Source organism: Grampus griseus, assembly GCF_964374135.1.
Source record: "Grampus griseus genome assembly, chromosome: 7".
Classification (NCBI taxonomy): domain Eukaryota; kingdom Metazoa; phylum Chordata; class Mammalia; order Artiodactyla; family Delphinidae; genus Grampus; species Grampus griseus.
Genome location: NC_139001.1, coordinates 61783743 through 61804339, shown reverse-complemented (window position 1 = coordinate 61804339; position 20597 = coordinate 61783743). Strand labels below are relative to the sequence as shown.

The 20597-nt window shown below is 41.9% G+C and overlaps 1 protein-coding gene across 1 annotated transcript in view; it reads left to right on the top strand.

Annotated features, from left to right (window-relative positions):
• Positions 1 to 20597, top strand: part of MYO3B (myosin IIIB) — a gene marked incomplete at both ends in the record, with an annotated part of 382969 nt that overhangs the window by 17027 nt on the left and 345345 nt on the right. The window contains one exon of the mRNA XM_082658151.1: positions 17623 to 17768. Within this exon, the coding sequence (XP_082514277.1) occupies positions 17623 to 17768 (146 nt within the window). The remainder of the gene's footprint in view (positions 1 to 17622; positions 17769 to 20597) is intronic.

Below are 20597 nucleotides of genomic sequence, written 5' to 3'. Positions count from 1 at the left end.
CCCTAGGAAACCTTCCCTCATCCTTGGCCAACTGAGGTTCTTTTCCCTGAGTTTCCACTGCAGCCTTTACACCCTCCATTAGCAAACCATGACCATTGTATTGTATTGGGTTGGCCAAAAGGTTTGTTCGGTTTTTTCCTTAAGATGGCTCTAGTAACACTTAGTTGTCTTTAACTTCATTCAAAACAATTTTGTTAGACTGTATTGTGACAGCTGTCATACCAGTGTGCATTTTAAAAAAACTTATCAAAATTGGTGAATTTTTGTGTAGCCATTTTAATATTGAAGATGGAAGAAAAAACGCAATACTTTTGGCATATTATGCTTTATCATTTCAAGAAAGGTAAAAACGCAACTGATATGCAAAAAAAAGATGTGTGCAGTGTATGTGTGCAGTGTATGTGTGACTGATTGAATGTGTCAAGAGTGGTTTGCAAAGTTTCGTGCTGGAGATTTCTCACTGGACAATGCTCCACAGTCGGGTAGACCAGTTGAAGTTGACAGCGATCAAATTGAGACATTAATTGAGAACAACCAATGTTATACCACACAGGCGATAACTGACATACTCAAAATATCCAGATAAAGCGCTGAAGATCATTTTCACCAGCTTGGCTATGTTCATCGCTTTGATATTTGGGTTCCACATAAGTTAAGCAAAAAAAAACCCTTCTTGACTGTATTTCCATGTGCGATTCTCTACTTAAACATAATGAAAACATTCCATTTTTAAAACAAATTGTGACAGAGGATGAAAAGTGGATACTGTACAATAACATAGAATGGGGCAAGTGAAATGAACCACCACCAACCACACCAAAGGCCAGTCTTCATCTAAAGGTGATGTTGTGTATATGGTGGGATTGGAAGGGAGTCCTCTATTATGAGCTCCTTCTGGAAAACCAAATGATTAATTCCAACAAGTACTGCTCTCAGTTAGACCAACTGAAAGCAGCACTTCAGTGAAAAGCATCCAGAATTAGTCAAGAGAAAACACATAATCTTCCATCAGCATAACACAAGACTGCATGTTTCTTTGATGACCAGGCAAAAACCATTACAGCTTGGCTGGGAAGTTTTGATTCATCCGCCATATTCACCAGATATTGTACCTTCAGATTTCCATTTATTTTGGTCTTTACAAAATTCTCTTAATGGAAAAAATTTCAATTCCCTGGAAGACTGTAAAGGGCACCTGGAAGAATTCTTTGTTCAAAAAGATAAAAAGTTTTGGGAAGATGGAATGATGAATTTGCCTGAAAAATGGCAGAAAGTAGTGGAATAAAGCATTGAATACGTTGTTCAATAAAGTTCTTGGTGAAAATGAAAAATGTGTCTTTTGTTTTTACTTAAAAACCAAAGGCACTTTTTGGTCAACCCAATAGTTGTTGGTAAGCAGGTCTCCCAATTGGACTCTGAACTCTGGCGGGGACTTGGGATGCCCAGCTCTCAGTGTAGTGCTTGATACAGGCTAGATGCTCAATAAGCATCTGTTGGATGAATGAATACATTGGTAAAAAAGTCAAAGGAGAAGATGAATTTGGAGCGTAGTTTGAGGAGGGCTTTAAAACTATTGGTATTCACAAATTTCTCTGTAGATTTTGATTAATTTATTATTAAAGGAAAGCATAACTGAGGCCACTCAACTAATATTTAGTGTGGCATAACTCAGAAGATGGTGTTCCCGTTACAATCCGCGGCAAGTTGGTGTTCTCAGAACCACAAAATACAAATAAGACAAACCTGCTCTTGGCTTTGTACATTTCTCATGAGGTGTTTGTGACTTTTCAGTTTCAGCTGGGTTGAAGAAAATATGTGGAGTGTTTCTATTTACGGGCAGTTTAGTGGTCCATGGTGAGCTTCCATTGCCCAGATTGCCTGAAACTGGTTCCCTTCTCATCAGGGAAAAGCCAGTGTTGCATCTTGCCTGCTGTAGTGGATAAACTGAGCAGTAGGCAGATGATGGGGCGGAGACCTTGACAGTGCCTCTCAGGAGCAAGTGCCCAGTTGCTCTGTGTATGACTCAGAGATTCTCTCAGGGTATGTGCTTGCATCCAAGATGCTTTGGGACCAGGCTGCAGTTCTTGAGACTCAGTCCTACACAAACTTCACATTTTTATTTTTCAAATGGAGAATTACTCTTTCCAACAAAGAGTCTTTTAAGAGTGTCCACAGGAATAATCTTCCATTTGTCAGTTCAATTCAACAAACTTAAAAATCAAATTTTTATCTTACTGAAGTATAGCTGGTTTACAATGTTGTGTTAATTTCTGCTATATAGCAGTGATTCAGTTATATATATACACATATATATATATATTCTTTTTCACATTCCTTTCCATTATGGTTTATCACAGGATACTGAACACAGTTCTCTGTGCTATACAGTATGTCCTTGTTGTATATCCATTCTATATATAATAGTTTGCATCTGCTAATCCCAAACTCCCAGTTCATCCCTCCCTCATCCCTTCTCCCCCTTGGCAACCACAAGTCTGTTCTCTATGTCTGTGAGTCTGTTTTTGTTTCGGAGATAAGTTCATTTGTGTCATATTTTAGATTCCATATATAAGTGATATCATATGGTATTTGTCTTTCTCTGTCTGACTGACTTTACTTAGTATGATAATCTCTAGGTCCATCCATGTTGCTGCAAATGGCGTTATTTCATTATTTTTTATGGCTAAGTAGCATTCCATTCAACAAACATTTATACTCTCTTCCGTGAGCCAGGCTTTGGGTCAAGACGAGTCCTTGAAAGTATAATCAGTAGTGGTTCAAATGGACATTGTCTTCGTATGGTGGCCTGCATAGTATATTGATCCTAATATGCTTTCACTTCTGCTTGTGTGAATAAGTGGTATTTAGATTAAATATGACAGCAATGTGTGCAATGCCAATGCCAGTGTAATAAAACCATTGCATGCCACCAGTGCTTTTATTTTGAAAACGCAGCAGAGTGATCCTTGATCCTATTTTATTTTTGAGAAATTGAACCAAATTATTCTTTTCCCATTTGTGTATTTCCATTTTGATTTCACGAGCCTAACTACAATATTTAATTCAAATAGGCTATGCTTCAAACCAGGTAGCTAATGGAATGTGACCAGACCACAGTCAAACTTTGACACGCAGTCCAAACAGCAGTTCACCGGGGCAGCTTGAAGCTGCATCGTGAACTGACTATCATATTCACAACACTCTCCACTTATTTCCTCTTGACATCTCATGTGGACGCTCATAAAGTTGAAAGATGCTGGGTAAAAACAGTATCAACTCAGCAGTGTAGGAGAAGAAAAATTTTAGGGGGTGCGCTTAGTGTGATAGTACTTTGAAACAATGCTACTGGGGAAATATTGGCTGGCATAGTAAGAGTTAATCTAAAAGTCAAGGTCAGTACAGTTTTTTTACAAACTGAGTACGTCAGTAGCATACTATGACTCAGGAAGATGATTTTAAGAGGGAAAGAAAGATGCTCAACATAGAAACTGTATTTAACAAGATTACCCTGAGCAAAATGACTTCAGCAGTAGGAAATGAAGTTTCTCCTGTGAGTACAGAGGTAGGTGGTTCCAGACTTTGTTGATTCAGCAGCTCAGTAAAGCCATCAGAAACCCAGGTTCTTAGATTTCCCTGGCTGTGACTGCTGCAAGTTGCATGGCTTCATTGTTAGGGACAGACCTGGAGGCGGTTAGGACAACATTGTCTGTGAGTGTCTGAGGGGCAGCAGGGGCTCCAGTATTCTAGCAGCCACCAGTGAAAGCACCCATGGTACAATCCAACAGATACCCCCTTTATTCCCTTGGAGCTGCCCTTGGCCAGCCAAGAAGTTAAAGTGGGTTCTCCTCCTGTCCTGGGATCAAAGCCGTGGCCACTCCATACTAGTTTCCTAGGGCTGCCATACAAAGTAGCTCAAACTGGGTGGTTTAAAACAACAGAAATTTATTATCTCACGGTTCTGGAGGCTAGAAGTCCAAAAGCAAGGTGTTAGCAGGGCATGCTCCCTTTGAAGCCTCTAGGATCATTCCTTGCCTCTTCCTAGCTTCTGGTGATTTGCTGGCAGTCTTTGGCGTTCTTTGGCTAGCAGCTCCGTATCGCCAATATCTGCCTTTGTAATCACATTGCGTTCTCCCTGTTTGTCTGTCTTCACATGGCCATCATGTTGTAAGGACACCAGTCATATTGGATTAGGGGCCCACCTACTTCAGTATGACCTCACCTTAACTAATTACATCTGCAACGACCCTATTTCCAAATAATTTCACATTCTGAGGTCCTGGGGGCTAGCACCTTAACATATCTTTTTTTTTTTGGAGGACACGATTCAACCTATAACAACCCTCCAAATACTTAACATCCCTCCTCTAGTAAATAATTCTGATTTCCAAGGTAATCAGTCAGTCATTTGCAACCTACAGGTCTACATGTTACAGGCGCTAGCTTAGTTGGAGAGCTCAGCTTTGCCTATCTGCAAGCACGCACACACACACACACACACACACACACACACACACACACACACACACACACACACACACACACACACACACACACTGATCTCTCTCAGCCTAAGGTGTTTGAGGCAAACACAGTTCTTTCTGGATGTGCTAGAATGTACCATATGTTCTTCTGGACATACCATAACAAATGGCCTTCTCACGTGAGCCCTCAGTACCTTGAGAATTTTGTGCTGTCCTACCTGCTCTCTGGCCAAGCATCTTTGGATTATCTCCTGAGATGTTTGGCTCAGGTCACTTCCCTCAACCTTCTGTTGACATCGAGCCTCTGGTCTCCCTGCCTGCCTGTGACATTGGCTTGTATCTCAGACATATATGTATGTTAACACAGTCCTCCCTTTACCCATGTTTATTGCCTCTTTTCTCCTTCCCTCTCTCCTGATAGCCAGTTTCTTATAAGGATAGAGTAATAACATCCCACATCTGCATAGAACTTTCACAAATATTTGTAGTCTCTGTTAAAATAACGCCTTACAGTTAGCTGGGATGCACTGGTGTGACCACGCTGATTGTTAAAATATTGAAATACTTCTGTTCTAGATGGTAAGTGGCTGCCATCCAGAACCCCTTGAGTGCTCCTTGACCACGAGAGGTGCCTGTCTCTTCCCTTGTGACACCCAGATTTTCTAATGGTCCAGCAACTCCAGGGGGTAATGTCTGGCGAGAAGGGGACCTCAAGGACCAGCTTCAGTGCCGTGTGCAGCTGATTGTCAGATAGTTTGCATATTCCACCTACTAAGCAGGTATACAGTGGGAAGGAAACTTTCACTTACTGAGGACTCACCCACTAATGCACCGGGACTGGGATGGGTGCTGTTTTTCTTTTTTTTTTAACTAAGTATCTAACATGTGTCAGATACTATATGCCCAGTAAGTCATTTAGTTTTCTTTTTTTTTTTAATTTATTTATTTAATATATTTATTTTTGGCTGCATTGGGTCTGCGTTGCTGCGCGCGGGCTTTTCTCTAGTTGAGGTGAGCGGGGGCTACTCTTGGTTGCGGTGCACAGGCTTCTCATCGCAGTGGCTTCTCGTTGTGGAGCACGGGCTCTAGGCGCGCGGGCTTCAGTAGTTGTGGCTCGAGGGCTCTGGAGCACAGGCTTAGTAATTGTGGCGCATGGGCTTAATTGCTCTGCGGCATGTGGGATCTTCCTGGACCAGGGCTCAAACCCGTGTCCCCTGCATTGGATTCTTAACCAGTGTGCCACCAGGGAAGCCCCGGGTGCTTTTTTAATACATTATTTTATTTAATTCTCACAACAGCTCTCTAGAGTAGATATTATTTTCTTCATTTTACCACTGAGGAAAATGAGGCTCAAAGAGGGGTAGGAGGTATTGTGCCCAAATTCACGTATCTGGTAAATACTGGAGCTGTTTGGCTTTTCAGAGAGCATGGGAATCCAAGTTACATTTTACAGGTGAAGAAACTAAGGCAGGGAGAGGATACTATTCATGCTAGTTCAGAGCAGACGTGACCCAGAATTCAGGTTTCCTAGCCCACCAGCCTTGTATTCTTTTGCTTCAGTGTGTTCATATGGGATGTACAGTGTGGAAAGTGTGTGCTGAGTCAGCTCCTACAACAAAGCCGTGCAGAGATGGAGTGGTGGTGGAGACACATCATTTTAAAAGACGTACATGAAGGACCTATCACGTGTAATGTATAGATTGACTAAACTTTGCCATCCCACCAATGAGAGAAGCAGCCTATATATTAAGGATCCCGTTTACTTGGAATCTTCCGAAAATAGCCAAAGGTCTGTTTCTGTATTAGAAAGCAGACTTGTGGATAAAATAAATATTTGTTTCTTTAAAAAAAATTTTTTTTCATTTTTACTTCCATCTGCTAATTGTTGCAAACAAGAGCTAATCAGCTGAGTAGAGAAACAGATGTGCTGTGACGGCTCCAAAAATGGGTCTCTCTCTCCCTGGCAAAGGGTTGACTGGGGACGGTTGCCATAACAACTGGCTTACACCAATGCAGAAATATCGCAGGCTTTTTGCAACCACTGTTGCCTTCGTCAATTATGCCGTTCTTAGCTAAATGATACAATAATGCTATTTCCTTTGGCACTGCCAGGAATAGAAATGACAAAAGAGATATTTTTTGTTGAGGGGCTGAGAAAGCCATAAACCACTACAGAGCTGAAATATTATTGTTGTCATTATTACCATTTTGTTCCCTAAGCTCTAGCTAATGGGTTTGGTACCTAATAAGAATTAATAGCATCTGTTGAGTGCTTACTACGTGCCAGGCACTAAGTGCTTTGTATGAATTAATTCATCTGTAATCCTTACAATAACCCCATAAAGTTACTGCTATTACTAGTCCAATGTTTTAGAGAAAGGAAGTAAGTCACAGAAAGTACTGTTCTTGTCCTTGGACAGGTTGTTAGGTGAGGCCACCAGGATTTTAACCCAGGTATTTAGCTCCAAAACCCTCCCTCTTAGCCACTATACTAGAGCAAACCATTTAATTGCAACCACCAGTGTACCAGATAAGATGAATGTCTTTCTTTTCCAAATTAAAAATTATTTTAGATAAAAATTATACTTCCTAATATGTTGAGGAAAGTGCAATATTTCAACATGACACTAGAAACCAATGTAATTAATGCCCAAGGGAAGGATCTGGAAAAATAAAATAACAAAGTTCTTCAGAATAGAATTTAGGAGATTTGGATTTTAAATAGTTACAGCTCTGCCACTCATTTTAAAAAAGCGATTGTGGTTCAGTTATTTTAATATGGCTTCACGTTTGGTAGAAGAGATAAGAGTACAAACTTTGGAGTCAGATACACCTGGGAGCAAATCATAGATACCCTGCTTACCCACCTGATCACTGACCAACAGCGTCAGAGGACAAAGTGAAACGATGTACTGAAAGTGCTTGCTGCAGTACCCAGCATAGTAAGTGCTTTAAAAATGGTGGTGCCTATTGCCTGAGCCCAACCCTCCCTATCCTGTTCTCAGCTGGAAGGAGACTGGCCTGGGTAGTCTCTGCCTCCTAGGTCCCTTCTGTGTTTCAGAGAACATTTATGGTTTCCAGGGGAAAAAGCCTCTTCCAGCTCTCACATTCCGTGCCTCTGGTATTAGTCAGATAAGGAAGGTGGGACCTCTCCAAGATCTCAATAAGGGTGAGACAATGGCAATGGCGAGACCTTTAGGGTCTGATCTTACCTGACTCTGTTCTAAAAGGCTGAGGATTCTTGGGATCCCATCTGCCAGTCACTTCACTGTGAGGAGTGTAGGCTTTGGTTGCTCAACAGGTTCGAGTGAGGGGTTTAGAACCTTGGATCCTTGGCTGAAAGACCTGTGCGTCTTCCCCCAAGGCATTCACCTCTGAGATTCTGTAACCATTTGTGTTCCCCGGTTCCCTCCAGATTCCTGTGTCAGTCTCCAAGAAGTAGGGATTCCCTCCCTTCTCATTCTGGGGCTGACCCTGCCTGCATTCCCAGAGTGCTTCTGCCTTCAAGGGGCCTGGAGCACAACCCAGGCACCTGGGGCTCCGGCGGGTAAAGGGCCCAGGGCAAGGGCAGAGTGACTGGTGCAGCCCCGGACTGTACCCTCAGCTTCAGCGATAGCTCCCCTCTCAGCTGGAGCTCTGTGGGGTTGAGTCATATGTCATCTGTCAGTGTGGAGGTGGGGGGCTGGCCGTGGAGGTGACGGTGACTTGTTGTTACCCTCTTCCTGGCAGTTCTAAATATAGGACCCCATCTGAGGCCTCAGCTCCCAGATGTGCAGAAGCACGTGAGCCCAGAGCAGAGGCCTCATATCCCCCCTTCCCCATCCTGCCTTCTGCTCAGTGCTAAGTAAGATGTTTCAAAGTAATAGCCTCTGTGAGCATTTGGAACTTTCCAGGCTGTCCTCCCACCCCTTTCTGCGGAGGTGAGAAGGGCAAGACACCTGCTGTTTCCCCTTCTTCATCCACCAAAGAGGAAGAACTGTTCCTGTAGGGGCAGAAGTGTTTGCTGAAGAAACGTCAGAGCCCGCCTCTGCTCTTCCTGAGCTCTGAGTCTCACATCACCTGGTGGCTACCCTCTGGTCAGTGCTTCCACTGCCCCACCCAGGGTATAGGGGCTCAGCCCCAAGAAAGGGAAAGGGAGTTCACGGCTAGGCCAACGCTGCATCTGCTCCTCTGTCCCACGGTCCTTGAGCTGTTGGAGGAAAGAAAAGGGAGGCAGGCAGTCAGCATTAGGAATGGGACCCAGAGGAGCCTTGGGGTAGAGATGAAGCAGGAGCAGGTAGGGGTGTGCAGACTTGTATTTATGGTGCTCTATTATGGCCCAGCTTTTCCCCACACCTTCTTTAAACGGTTAAAGGAAATCACTCTTTGGTAGGAATGTGTGACATTCCCAAGGGCATTCTGGTTTGCCTAGTGACATCAGCCTGGGAGAGGACAGAACCCAGAGACTACGTGCAGATAAAGGGGCATGCCCGTGCGGGAGCATTCAGATATTCTGTTTGATTTGCTTCCCTTCCTGTTTTTCAGATGTACTGTGGAGGAGAAAACCCCCCCCCCCCCCGCAATTAGTTTCTTGTCACAGGCTTATGCTTTAGTTCCGTTACCTACTAGCTGTATGACTTTGAGAAATTTCTTAGCCCATCCGAATCTGTTTCCTCACCTGGGGTAAGAATACCTGACTTAACAGCTGTAAAATGAACTGAATTATAGAACTCCTACTCATTCTTTCCTAAACTGAACTCTGGTAGAATTGGAGCACTAGCTGACAAAGGAAAGGGGCAGCGGAAGGGAAAGTGAGGGGACAGGGGAAGTGAGAGGCGGCAGGAACTCCATCTGCTTAAATGGAGGGTGTGCTTACACGCTCAGAGTACGGTGTGGCTATGGCTTATGGAGCACAAAATCCCTTTGGCAATGGCTCAGCATTCTGTGTACCATAATAATCCCCAGGAGATGCTTCCCTCATGCGGGAACCATGGAGTTTGCTCCTGGTTTGGCCACAAACCAGCTCTGTGACTCTGGACAGGTCAGCTCTCCCCCAGCACCTTAGTTTCTTCCTCTGTGAAATAGGGGGGTTGACTTAATGAATCCTAGGATCCCTTCCAGCATCCATCTCTGAGGTGGGGAAGCTGCTGGAGCTGGGGAGGGTGGTGGGATGATCCTGGGTCTCTAAGCAAATGTGTTCCTTTGGAGCCTTTGAGTATTAAGGACACATACAAAAATCTGGGGTCGCTGATTTACCTTTCACAGGGGAGTTCTGTGATACTGGTCCTGAGTTTGAGAGCAGGGCTTACCATATAGTTAAGTATAAGTGATATGTTCCCAGGGCTTTGGGGAATTTAAGTGCAAAAACCAATGTGTATGCTGGCCTCAAACCCAGAACAGTCCCCCTCTGCCCTCCACCAGCCATGGTGGGAAGTGGTGTTGTGTATGTGTGTTCTGTGTCTTTTTATTTTTTTTAATTAATTAATTAATTAATTTTATTTATTTTTGGCTGTGTTGGCTCTTAGTTGCCGCGCACGGGCTTTCTCTAGTTGCGGTGTGCGGGCTTCTCATTGCTGTGGCTTCTCTTGTCGTGGAGCACGGGCTCTAGGCGCACGGGCTTCAGTAGTTGTGGCTCGCGGGCTCTAGAGCACAGGCTCAGTAGTTGTGGTGCAGGGGCTTAGTTGCTCCGCGGCATGTGGGATCTTCCCGGACCAGGGATCGGATCCATGTCCCCTGCATTGGCAGGCGGATTCTTAACCAGTGCGCCACCAGGGATGCCCTGAGTGTTTTTAATTTGAACTTTGTTTTATTTTTCTAAAGGCATAAGCTGAATGTTACAATCCTGAGAAAAGACTTGTAGAACATCATATTTTAATTACACCTTTCTGAATTTCATAAGAACAGTATAATTTAAATTATTTCTGGCAGTTTCTTATCATACAAAGTATAGATTCAGTTCTAGTCTTGAGTTTTATGAATGAACTAAAAAAAAAAAAGAAGAAATAAAACCCCCCATAAATTTCAGTTCTTCTAGTCCACATCCTCGTAGCAAAAAAACTCAAATCTCAAATGTATCCTCCCTCAAAGTTATATTTCATTCAAGGGAAGAGATTTCATGTGCTTGTTCAGTATCTCAGCTTGTAACACTTTAAGATGTTTGTATGTAAAACTGATGAATAATATTTGCCACTGGAATATTTATAACTGCAATTTACAATTCCAGGGAAATTCCATTTTAGAAATCTTTATGATCAATAACATTTATCAATTATGCTGTGTGAATTATGTAAGCAAAATTAAGAATCCTATTTGCCTTCCTACCTCTCAGCCTATCTTATTTGCCAGTCTATTGACTGTATTTTGGGGCTCAAGGTCAGCCAAAGATTAATAGCTGTAGGTTTATTTGCTTTGCCTCTTTGTGAGCTGAAATTTAGCTCTTGAGATAACAGCATTTTGCATCTGTACTTGAGTGAAATTTTAATCTTGACCTTTGGTTATAATTTTGGATCACATGATCAATTCTAGTAAGATGAGAAATCAGATCATATAAAGCAAACCTAATTGCATTTTTAATGACATTTTAAAATATTAGTGGAAAAATAAAATAGTCTGAATAACATCTATTGTTTTTTAAGTTTGGTAAATCATTTTTTATAAGAACAAAACATATTTTTCCTTATGGTGGATGGTGCTACTATAATATTATTTGCTTGAAAGTATTGGTTAAAAATCACATTATTGAAAGAGATTTCAGCCCAGCAGCTCTTTGATATATCATTTGATAAATGGTTTAAGTTAAACAGGTTGGAGAAATCTAGGTTTTCTGAATGCAGGAGTTCATACATTGACTGTTTTTTGTCCCCTTTACATCCAGTTTAATACAGATGTTCTTTGTAGATAATGAAGACTTTGAGATGAGGAGAAACTGTTCTCTAAGGTTCTTATAGCCCAAGTCTTTCTGCAAGAGGTAGAGGGTGGATCTCACCCCCTATCTTGGGAACTTTATCAGTAAGCCCTACTCTTGATCTAGGCTGAAATGAAAGTGTAATCATGGGGCATTTCATGGGATCGTGGTGGCCTGAGAAAGTGTAAGTACTAACTCTAGTCTGGTGCTTACAATGGAAAAGAATATGGTTGAGAAGAGAATTTCTTTAATTCTTTTTAAATTCATGGGACCCTGGTTTTACAACCAAGACAACACCTTTAACCTGTCACCTTGCTGATGAAGAATCCCCACAGCCAGTACATACCCCTGAGGAAGGAAAAGGCAAACTTTCTAATACTTATTTACATTTTCAAGACAGAAAAACAGACAAAATTTGTTCTTTTTGTTATAGAAATAATCCATGTTCCCTGTAGACATTTTAGAAAATGCAAAAAGTTTTAAAGAAGTAAATAAATAAAATGGATATTACCCATACATCAGTGACCTGATGATATCTACTATTAACATTTTGGTGCCATAGAAAAACCTGGGTAACCTGCATTTTCCTAAGCAGTGCTTCAGATAAGACCCATGAGGAAGGGATTGTTTAATTTGCATAGGAAGAAGAGATACAGGGAGATTAAATAATTTGCTAAAGTTATCCAGTGAGGGGGTGGCTACCAAAATGAAGATGGCTTGCTCTGGGATTTTCTTGCACCATGCAGAGGTGCAAGTCTTTTCACAGCCCCAGAGCTTTTCACAGTTACTTTTCTCCAGCTCATGGCTGAGGAAAGGACCAGCTTCCTCAGCGGAACTCAGGGGACCATGCCCGGGATGGATAAGGAGATGACATGTGTCAAAGCGGTTGCGTTATCAAGTTGTGGGTGCAGTTTTACCCTATAAACTCCTTTAGGAGAGGGGAGGAGGGAGTGACTGGGGAAGATTTAGAATCTACAACTTTGGAACCCGTTAGCTTGAAGAAGGCTTACGAAGAACTGCCCTAACAAGGGAAGCTGACTGCTGGCCTTTGCTACAAAGACCAGTAGAGCTAAACTATAGTGAAAACTTATTTCTTGTCCTTGGTTCCCTCCAGAAAGAAGTTTTGGGCAGCCAAGGTGGTAATGACCAACATTTGGGAGGCTCAAGCCCACCTCTGGGTAAAATTGGCATTGAGCACTGAGGCTGTTAGTGCACAGATATTGCTAGTTATCCGAGTAGTAGTGTCTTTCCCCTTCCTAAAATAAGCAGCAGTGTAGTCTAAACGTATCAGAAAAGCCATAAGTTTGCATTTCAAGGTAGGAATGTGGACGTGCTCCATTAACCAGTATCCAAACAATTGATCTGTCGCTGAAGCTCATTTTCCTTAATGGAGGCATTGTCACAGCAACCAGCACCTTTTCATAGACATTAAGACCTTCTGCAAAATACTGGCAATAAAATCCCCTCAAGGTTCCAGCCACCCAGTTCACACCCCAGAATGATCTACTGCTAGGTAATTTGCATGGAGAGGTTAGTCTCTCAGTTTGAGATATCTTTTTGAGATAAGAAAGCCACTTATTTGGAAATCATTAAGTCATAGAATATTAGAGCTGGAAGGGATAGTAGAGATGATTCATCCCCACCTTGCCATCTTATAGATCTAGAAAGTGGGGTCACTATAACTAAAGAACCCTCAGCTCAGAGTTTTCACGGGACTTGCTCAAAGGGACCCAGCTGGTGAATAATGGAGTTCAGACTTTCTGATTCCAATCCAAAGATTTTTCAACAAAGCTTCTCTGATGAGTGCCACAAATTGATGTGAATGAGGGAGGAAGAAAGATAAGACATAATCCTTACCCTGGGTTACTTCTGTTTACTTCAGAGGTCACATTGATGAGATCCTAAGACTGGCCCCTTTAAAACCTAGAAGGAGTGATGAGGTTAATGATAGATTAACACCAAGTAGATAAAACTACTCATTAAAACTCAGAAACAGTATAAACACTCACCGATGTCATGACAAAGAGTTGAAGATTGTTAAAGGTGAGTATGCAGAAGTATGTAGGGACTTATACATCCTGAAACTCAGCAGCGAGACAATAATTTAATCTGGGAGCCAATAGGCTGCACTAGAGCTCTCTTTATTTTGATTCATTTTATTCTGTGCTCTTAGCCTTTGCCAGGTGCACTAAATATTTTGTAACAGTCTACATACACATCTTTTGGAACATTCCAGAAGGCATATCCTCTTCATATGAACATGCTAGTGGGACTTTAAAATCAACTTTGGAGAATTCTTACTTTGTAAAATTGACATTCATTAGCAGTTTTTCTATTCACAATGCTGGATTAAGATAAATTTACCAGTTTGTTGAAGTTCATGATATATTGGGTTGGCCAGAAAGTTCGTTCGGGTTTTCCGAACGAAATGTAGGATATATTTACTATAATATAAAACTCCGTGAAGTCACTGATAACACATCAGTGCTTTATTGTTACCCTTTAGTATATTCTGCTTCTGATCCTGATGGAATTTTGTTTTTCTTATTGCATCTACATGTGAAAAAAAAGAAGTGAGTTTCCAAGAGCACACATGAGTTTTCTGTACCTGGTTAGAGGTAGAGCTTAGACCCAATTTGAACTTGTTATACTGCCTACCAAACTGACTTCTTCTTCCTGACTTCCCTGTTTTATAAATGGCACCATCATTCTCCTGGTCACCCAGGGTCATAATGTTTGTCTTCCTTGGTGTGTCCCTTTTCCTAGCCTCCCAAGTCCTGCAAGTTTTCCCTTGAACTCTCTCTCACACCTATTCCATCTTCCCCATTCCACTACCACCAGCATCATTTATACTCCTATGACTGAAGTAAAAGCTTGAGGTAGAGGAGAGAATACACTTGCCTTAGGCATGTCTCCTCCTGGGGGCAGTAGAGGTGAGGTTGAGGAGTAGAAGAGGACAAGGTGTTTGGGGTCCTGGGCCTGTGTCAATACCATTTCAGACTCCTCTCTCCCCACCCCTGTAATATGACTTACAGAACCTGGGAAACCTGGTGCCAGGGCAGTGCACTTACTTGACATTGCCACTCTCCTTTTCTTTGTGGAGCATTGTAACAACTGATTCAGAGAGCTCTTTGAGAGGTCACTTCCTCCTGGGGGCAAGACCAATCGACCATTTAAGCATTCTTAACTCAGCTTTATTTTACCTAGAGACAAGGAGAATGCTGAGCTAAAGAGAATGAAATTACTTTTTCTCCTAAAGAAATAGTTGCAGATTTTGTTGTTGGATTGATAGGGAATCCAGTTCTAGGATGTGTTGACCTTCAGTTGGGATGCAACCTCTCAGAGTACCTCTTTGAATCCCATCACATGTAACCCAATAAAGAGAGATGGAAAGAGAGACTCCCTCTGAAGAGATAGAGTTTAGGTGACAAAAATCTCAAAAATGTGATTAGTTTGGTCAAAATATGTGTACAGATGTTGATAATTCAACTGTTTCTTGAATAGAACCTTTATTACTTAGAGTACTTTTATCACATTGTGATAATCTGTTCACTTGTCTCTCCTCTGCCTGCGTTCAAATTCTGTCCCTGACCATGACTAGCTATGGGTACTGGGGAAGCTATTTAACTGTGCTATGCCTCAGTTTCCATACCTACAAAAGGTGATAGTAGTACCTACCTGACAGAATGGTTATATACCTACCTAGTACCATGCCTGGCTCATGGGTACTCAATAATTATTTGTGAGTTATTTTACTAGAGACATTTTCTATAAACTTCTCTAGAAGGCTAAGCTTAAATAATTCTTTTGTCACATTACAAGCTGAGTTTAGGGAAGAGAATTTGGCCAACGGATACTCTTCTATTAATCAGACTGAGCTGAAGATAATGTGTGACTGTCTGTAAAGAGAAGTGGAAACCAGATAAACGTTTTGAATATTTTATGACAGCACTTGAGAATCGATAGGATGTCTCCATTCCCACATTTGGACGGGTTCTTGGAATTGCCTTCTGTGTCCCATCCAGGATAGCTAGAAGTTGATTTGAATTTCTTTCTGGAAGTTGTGGACTATGGGCACTATTTACTTTTTGTTGTCTTGCTTAGCCTGAATTGGTCTCCCTCTAATATCCCAAGCTTTTGGAGCCCATATCCTTTATTGGACATCCTAGTACGTATTGTCTTAGGACATTTTTAGTTGTCATGGTTTGTCATTTGATTTATTATAGATTCACTTTAAATTTCACTTGGCCGTAGCTCCTGTTGGGGAAGGATAGAGGCTTATTTCTTTTTCTCTCACAGGGATGTATAAGAATGGTGAACTATTTGCTGATTGATAGGTCTAAAATTATGTTTGTCTTACACATTTGGAAATGTCATTTCTGGAAGGGAAGGTGGTAAATAGCCTTCTCTGGAGATCTTTTAGAATAATGTAGTTTCTCACCAGATGGAGGTGATGAAAGTGAGATCTTCGGGGGGCAATGTAATGGCCTCTGCTTCCAAAATCGGAATTATTTGAACTTGAGTTTGAATGCATATTTGAAAATAATGTGTTAAAAGTATGATTTTTGTGTGTTAAAAGGGTGTTCTATGGCGGGATAGTCTATTCAGAGGGTTGGGCTGGGATCAGGCCAAGGATGCAGGTACATAGAAAAAGGTTCTTTAGTGCAGAAACTGGAAGAGGAGGGTAGACAGAAATTATAGGAGAAGGAACACCAAGTCTTGGGCAAGATGGCGGGTATGTTTGCTTGGCATCACGCGACCAGTGAACTGGGTCTGGCAGAGAGCAGGTGTATTAGTTTTCTGTCACTGACATCATAATATCACACATTTAGTGGCTTCAAACAACGTGTGTTTATTCTCTAGGTCAGAAGTCTGCGTCTTACCCAGCTAAAAGTAGTCTCCATTTGGAAGTCTCACAGTCATCTCGGACTTAGTATGTCCCCAATGGAGCTCCTGCTGTTCAACCCAAACCTACTTCTCCGACTGTCTTCCCCATCTCATTTTGGAATCACCCAGGTTAAAAACTCTGAACTCTTCTTCAACTCTTCTTCCTTACAAGTCCCATTCAGCAAATCCAGTTGGCTCTGCCTTCAAAATTATATAATCAGAATCTGATTATTTCTCACTGTCTCTAGTTTGGAGTCCTGCAGTAACCTCTTTACTAGATTTGCTTCTTCTATTCATGTTCTATATTATTGTATCCTCAGCACAGTAGCCTGCTAATATATAAGCCAGATCCGTCACTCTTCTACTCCCCATGGCCAGTTGGTCCATCTTATTCAAAGTCAAAGACCTTCTGACAGCCAAAGAGGGCAGGCAGGACCATCACTTCGGCCCTGCTGCGGTCTCCAGTGATGGTGTCTATCTACCTCATAGGCTGTTGGACATAACATCATCAGACTCTAATAAAAGTCTCCCACCTGCTCATAGCCATGGGTCATCCTTGGTCAAGGAAGCAGATTTAAGGTCAAATAGGAGCATTTGGTTCCTGCACAGCCTCTGGCCCCACCCCTGCCTTCTCCTGACCCCACTGTGATGGCCACCAGAGTCTAAGTGCTGGGACTTTTCCTGTCTGACTCAAAACGTTGATAGAAAAAGATTTCCCCACAAGGTTCCATACTTTCCAAACCAATGACAAGCCCAAGGGCGTTTTCTGGTTCCCCTTCTCTTGCACCTAGAAGAGCTAATACCTTCAGCAGCAGCTGGGCTGAGACACAAACCAGTTGTTGGGGTTTGAGGAGGGGGCCAATTTTCTTGGAAAAGGGGAATGGGAGGGAGTGGTTCCTCTTCTAAGTTAAGCACATCAGTCTCCCAGCAGCTTTCTGCTCAAATGCTGTGCTCCTAGGGACTTTGTGCAGGAGGTAGGCATCTTTGAGAACAGTTGCTCCTCACTGTTGAATTCAGCGGCTGGTAATGAGATGAAGGATCTAGACAAAGCCTTTCCTTAAAGGACATTAGGGTGGCTGTGGTGAGGTATTCACCCTTATGCCTCCCCTTGCACTGTTCTTGGTATCTAGAGGGTTCAATGCATGTTTCTTGAACTGAACTGATACATTTTTAAAAGTTAATGAACATATCGGATGATAAATCAATCACACAAATAAGGCCTAGAAAATGGACATCTTATTATTACTGGAATTTAATATCAGTATAGCCAAGGGAACTGAGAAGGGGGCTAAGATCGGCCAAGGGCCTTTCAGGACATCTGTGGTGTCAGTGGGTGGGGTTGATGTGTTGTGTCCTGCTTTTGTCTGATAGGTCATTGCTTGTGAGCAGCAGTATGACTCTTCCTATGATGCTCGCTGTGACGTCTGGTCCTTGGGGATCACAGCTATTGAACTGGGGGATGGAGACCCTCCCCTGTTTGACATGCATCCTGTGAAAACGCTTTTTAAGATTCCAAGGTAAGACACAAGATGGCGCTCTTGGCTTATTAGTTCTTTGTGAAAGAGGCTCTTTAAGGATAATAAATTGTTCATAAACAGTTTCTCTCCAAACCTGTGAAAGCCTGATTGTAAAATGTATTTCTTTTTTGTGGGGAAGTGGGGGCAGATGCAGGAAAGTGGGGGAGAGGGTGTTCCTGAAATGTAACATATTCTAAAAATGATAGGACTATGTCATAACAATTGCATATTTTCAGTACTCTAATTTTTTTGACATGTTCATTTTTTGCGCTTTGCACGAGAAGACTGAAAATGTGGTGTTGGATTAAGTAATCTGTCTAAATACTGGTGTTTTCTTTTTAAATTATATAATCATGTCTGGTTATTTTTTTTTTTTTCTAGTTTGACTCTTTCTCCAGTATGCTGAAAAACTTAGGGATGAAATAAAATGTATGCCAGCACTAAAAAATATCAGAAAAATGTTACATCAGTCATGACTTTCTCTCCATCCTTTAATTTCTGTCTCAATGGGCAATTGTGCTGAAAGAGATCTATTTGAAGGGTATTTAAATGCCATTTTATTTTCTATTGTCTGTATTCATTAAGGGTTTGTACAAGAGGTTTGGTTGTTTGTCTTTCATCAGAATAGGGCTGATGTTTGGCCTGCTCAAGCCTCTAGTTACAGAAAATGAAGCTCTGGAAAGCTGCATCCAGGAGGGTTGCCGGTTGGGAGATTTGTACCTTCCACATGTCTCTTTCAAAGGAAGGCCCTGGGCCGGCTGGGAGCCACTTAACTGCTCTAACAATACAAGTGTTAACCTTTCCTTATCTGCACAATCACACAGCTATCACAGTCTTTAAAAATGTCTCCTGATTGCAATTTGCATTTCTGATTAGGTCTATTTATATGCAGATGAGGCTCTGTGGCATTCATCATCATAATGTTATCGTTTTATACTTAATCCGGATGTGAACAACCACCCACCATTATTCCCAAAATGATTCCCACCCAAGTCAGAGTTGGTTTTTTCCGCCTTTTCCAAAGTACAAAAACAGGTTCTGGTGATTAGGACAGAGCTCCTGGCTTTTAAAATTAATAGTCTGATGAATGTGCAAAACAATGTAAGAATGCAGGATCCCAAAACAGTATTGTGTACAGTAATATGTCAGGAAATGAGAACTGGTATCTGGGATGATTTGTGTGTTTTGATTTTTTGCAAATGGTTTACTCTTTATTTACTGTAGCCACATAATTTCTCAGTTATCAGAATTAAGATGTGGTTTCTGATTAGCAAGACATGTACTTTTGATAAGAGATCATCTGCTTGGATATGTGTTTTCTCTCAGTCTTATTTATTTAATTTTTAGTGTGCATTTGTGTATAGAGCAACTGTTCAAAAATTTCATAGGGTGATAAATATGAGGCAGCCTAGAAAGTGTATGTGTGTGTGTGTACATGCAAATGTGTATGTGTTTAACAGACCCTTCATCTCCAGTGACTCCTCTTAGCTTGCTTGTGGTGCCCAGCCAAACCTCTGATATCTAATAACCTTTATACTTTCACTCCCCTCGCTTCTTCCATCTTGGGAGAAGCTTCCAGATCTGAAACACAAATAACCAAGCCCCCTACTGCTTGCCTCAGGACAGGGCGAACTTCAGGAACAGAGCAATTGCTAGAAAAGGATCTTGGGGTGACAAGAATCCTTATCCCAAAGTAGGTTGAAGCTTGCTTTCTTTCCTTCTGGTGTAATCTCCGACCCTTTTACCATCTCTTGGTTCCTGTGCAAGAGATGAATCAGATTGAACTAGGGAACGTCAACACTAGTCGGTTAGCAGGACCCTCAGTGTGATTACGTGTGCTCAACACTTTGCCTTTATCACAACCTTAACGGCCAACTGGACATTTCTGGACAGGAAGGATGGAGGTTTTTTTAAAAAAATGTAACATATTTGTATGTACTGTATAGCTTTTTATAATCACTAAGTTATTTACTTAAAAAGTATCCTGTTAATTAGAATCATGAAGTTCTCTTATGAAGGGCTGTAGATCGACCAAGTGCAGTCTCATGTGTGTTCACGCACATGTGTATACTCTGTCTTAATCTTGAGTGGTAAAAATGTATCCTTTCCTCAGAAAAGGTCTTCGATGGAAAGTGGAGAAATTTAACATTTGCGTACTTTAAACAGGCACTTAGGTTATCTACCTGTATGTTTCATGGGGCTCTCTCATTCTATCTCAGCATTTCCTTTTGTAATAGAAGAAGAGTAAATGACAGGTAATGACAAAAATCCTTTGAATCTATTAGGCTTCAGAATTTTTTTTGGTTATGAGTGTTGTCGGTGTTCTGGAATTCTCGTCAATTAAACGATGAAGTCCATTGCAGAGCACTCTTGGGGGCCAGAGTACTGTGTGTGGCTTCCTCCTCTTCCCTACAACCCTCTCCTGACTGGAAATAAATTGAGTAAATTACCAAGGAAGGAAGGAAAAGACCTTTCCTCAGTCAGGGAAGAAGTGACTTTCACGAGTTCTAAAGGACAGGGATTAATGCAGTGCTGGTTACATGTGAGGTGGGAGCCTCAGATGTCAGTGAAGCAGGTGATCACATGGGCTCCCCAGGCTTTGTCATGAAATAGGAGTCGAGACCTGCCTGGATGTGCCTGATTTGCCTGCCCAGGGGTCTCCTGCTGTCCCCTCTCTGCCTCCACCCACCTTGCCCTTTCTTTTGACCTTCACATTAGCAGATGACACACGGGGTCGTTGTGACCTGTCTTTGAAACACTGAGACTCACAATCTTTCCCACATTGCAGACACAGAAATTGTCTGCTGATTGGCATTAGAAGATGACACA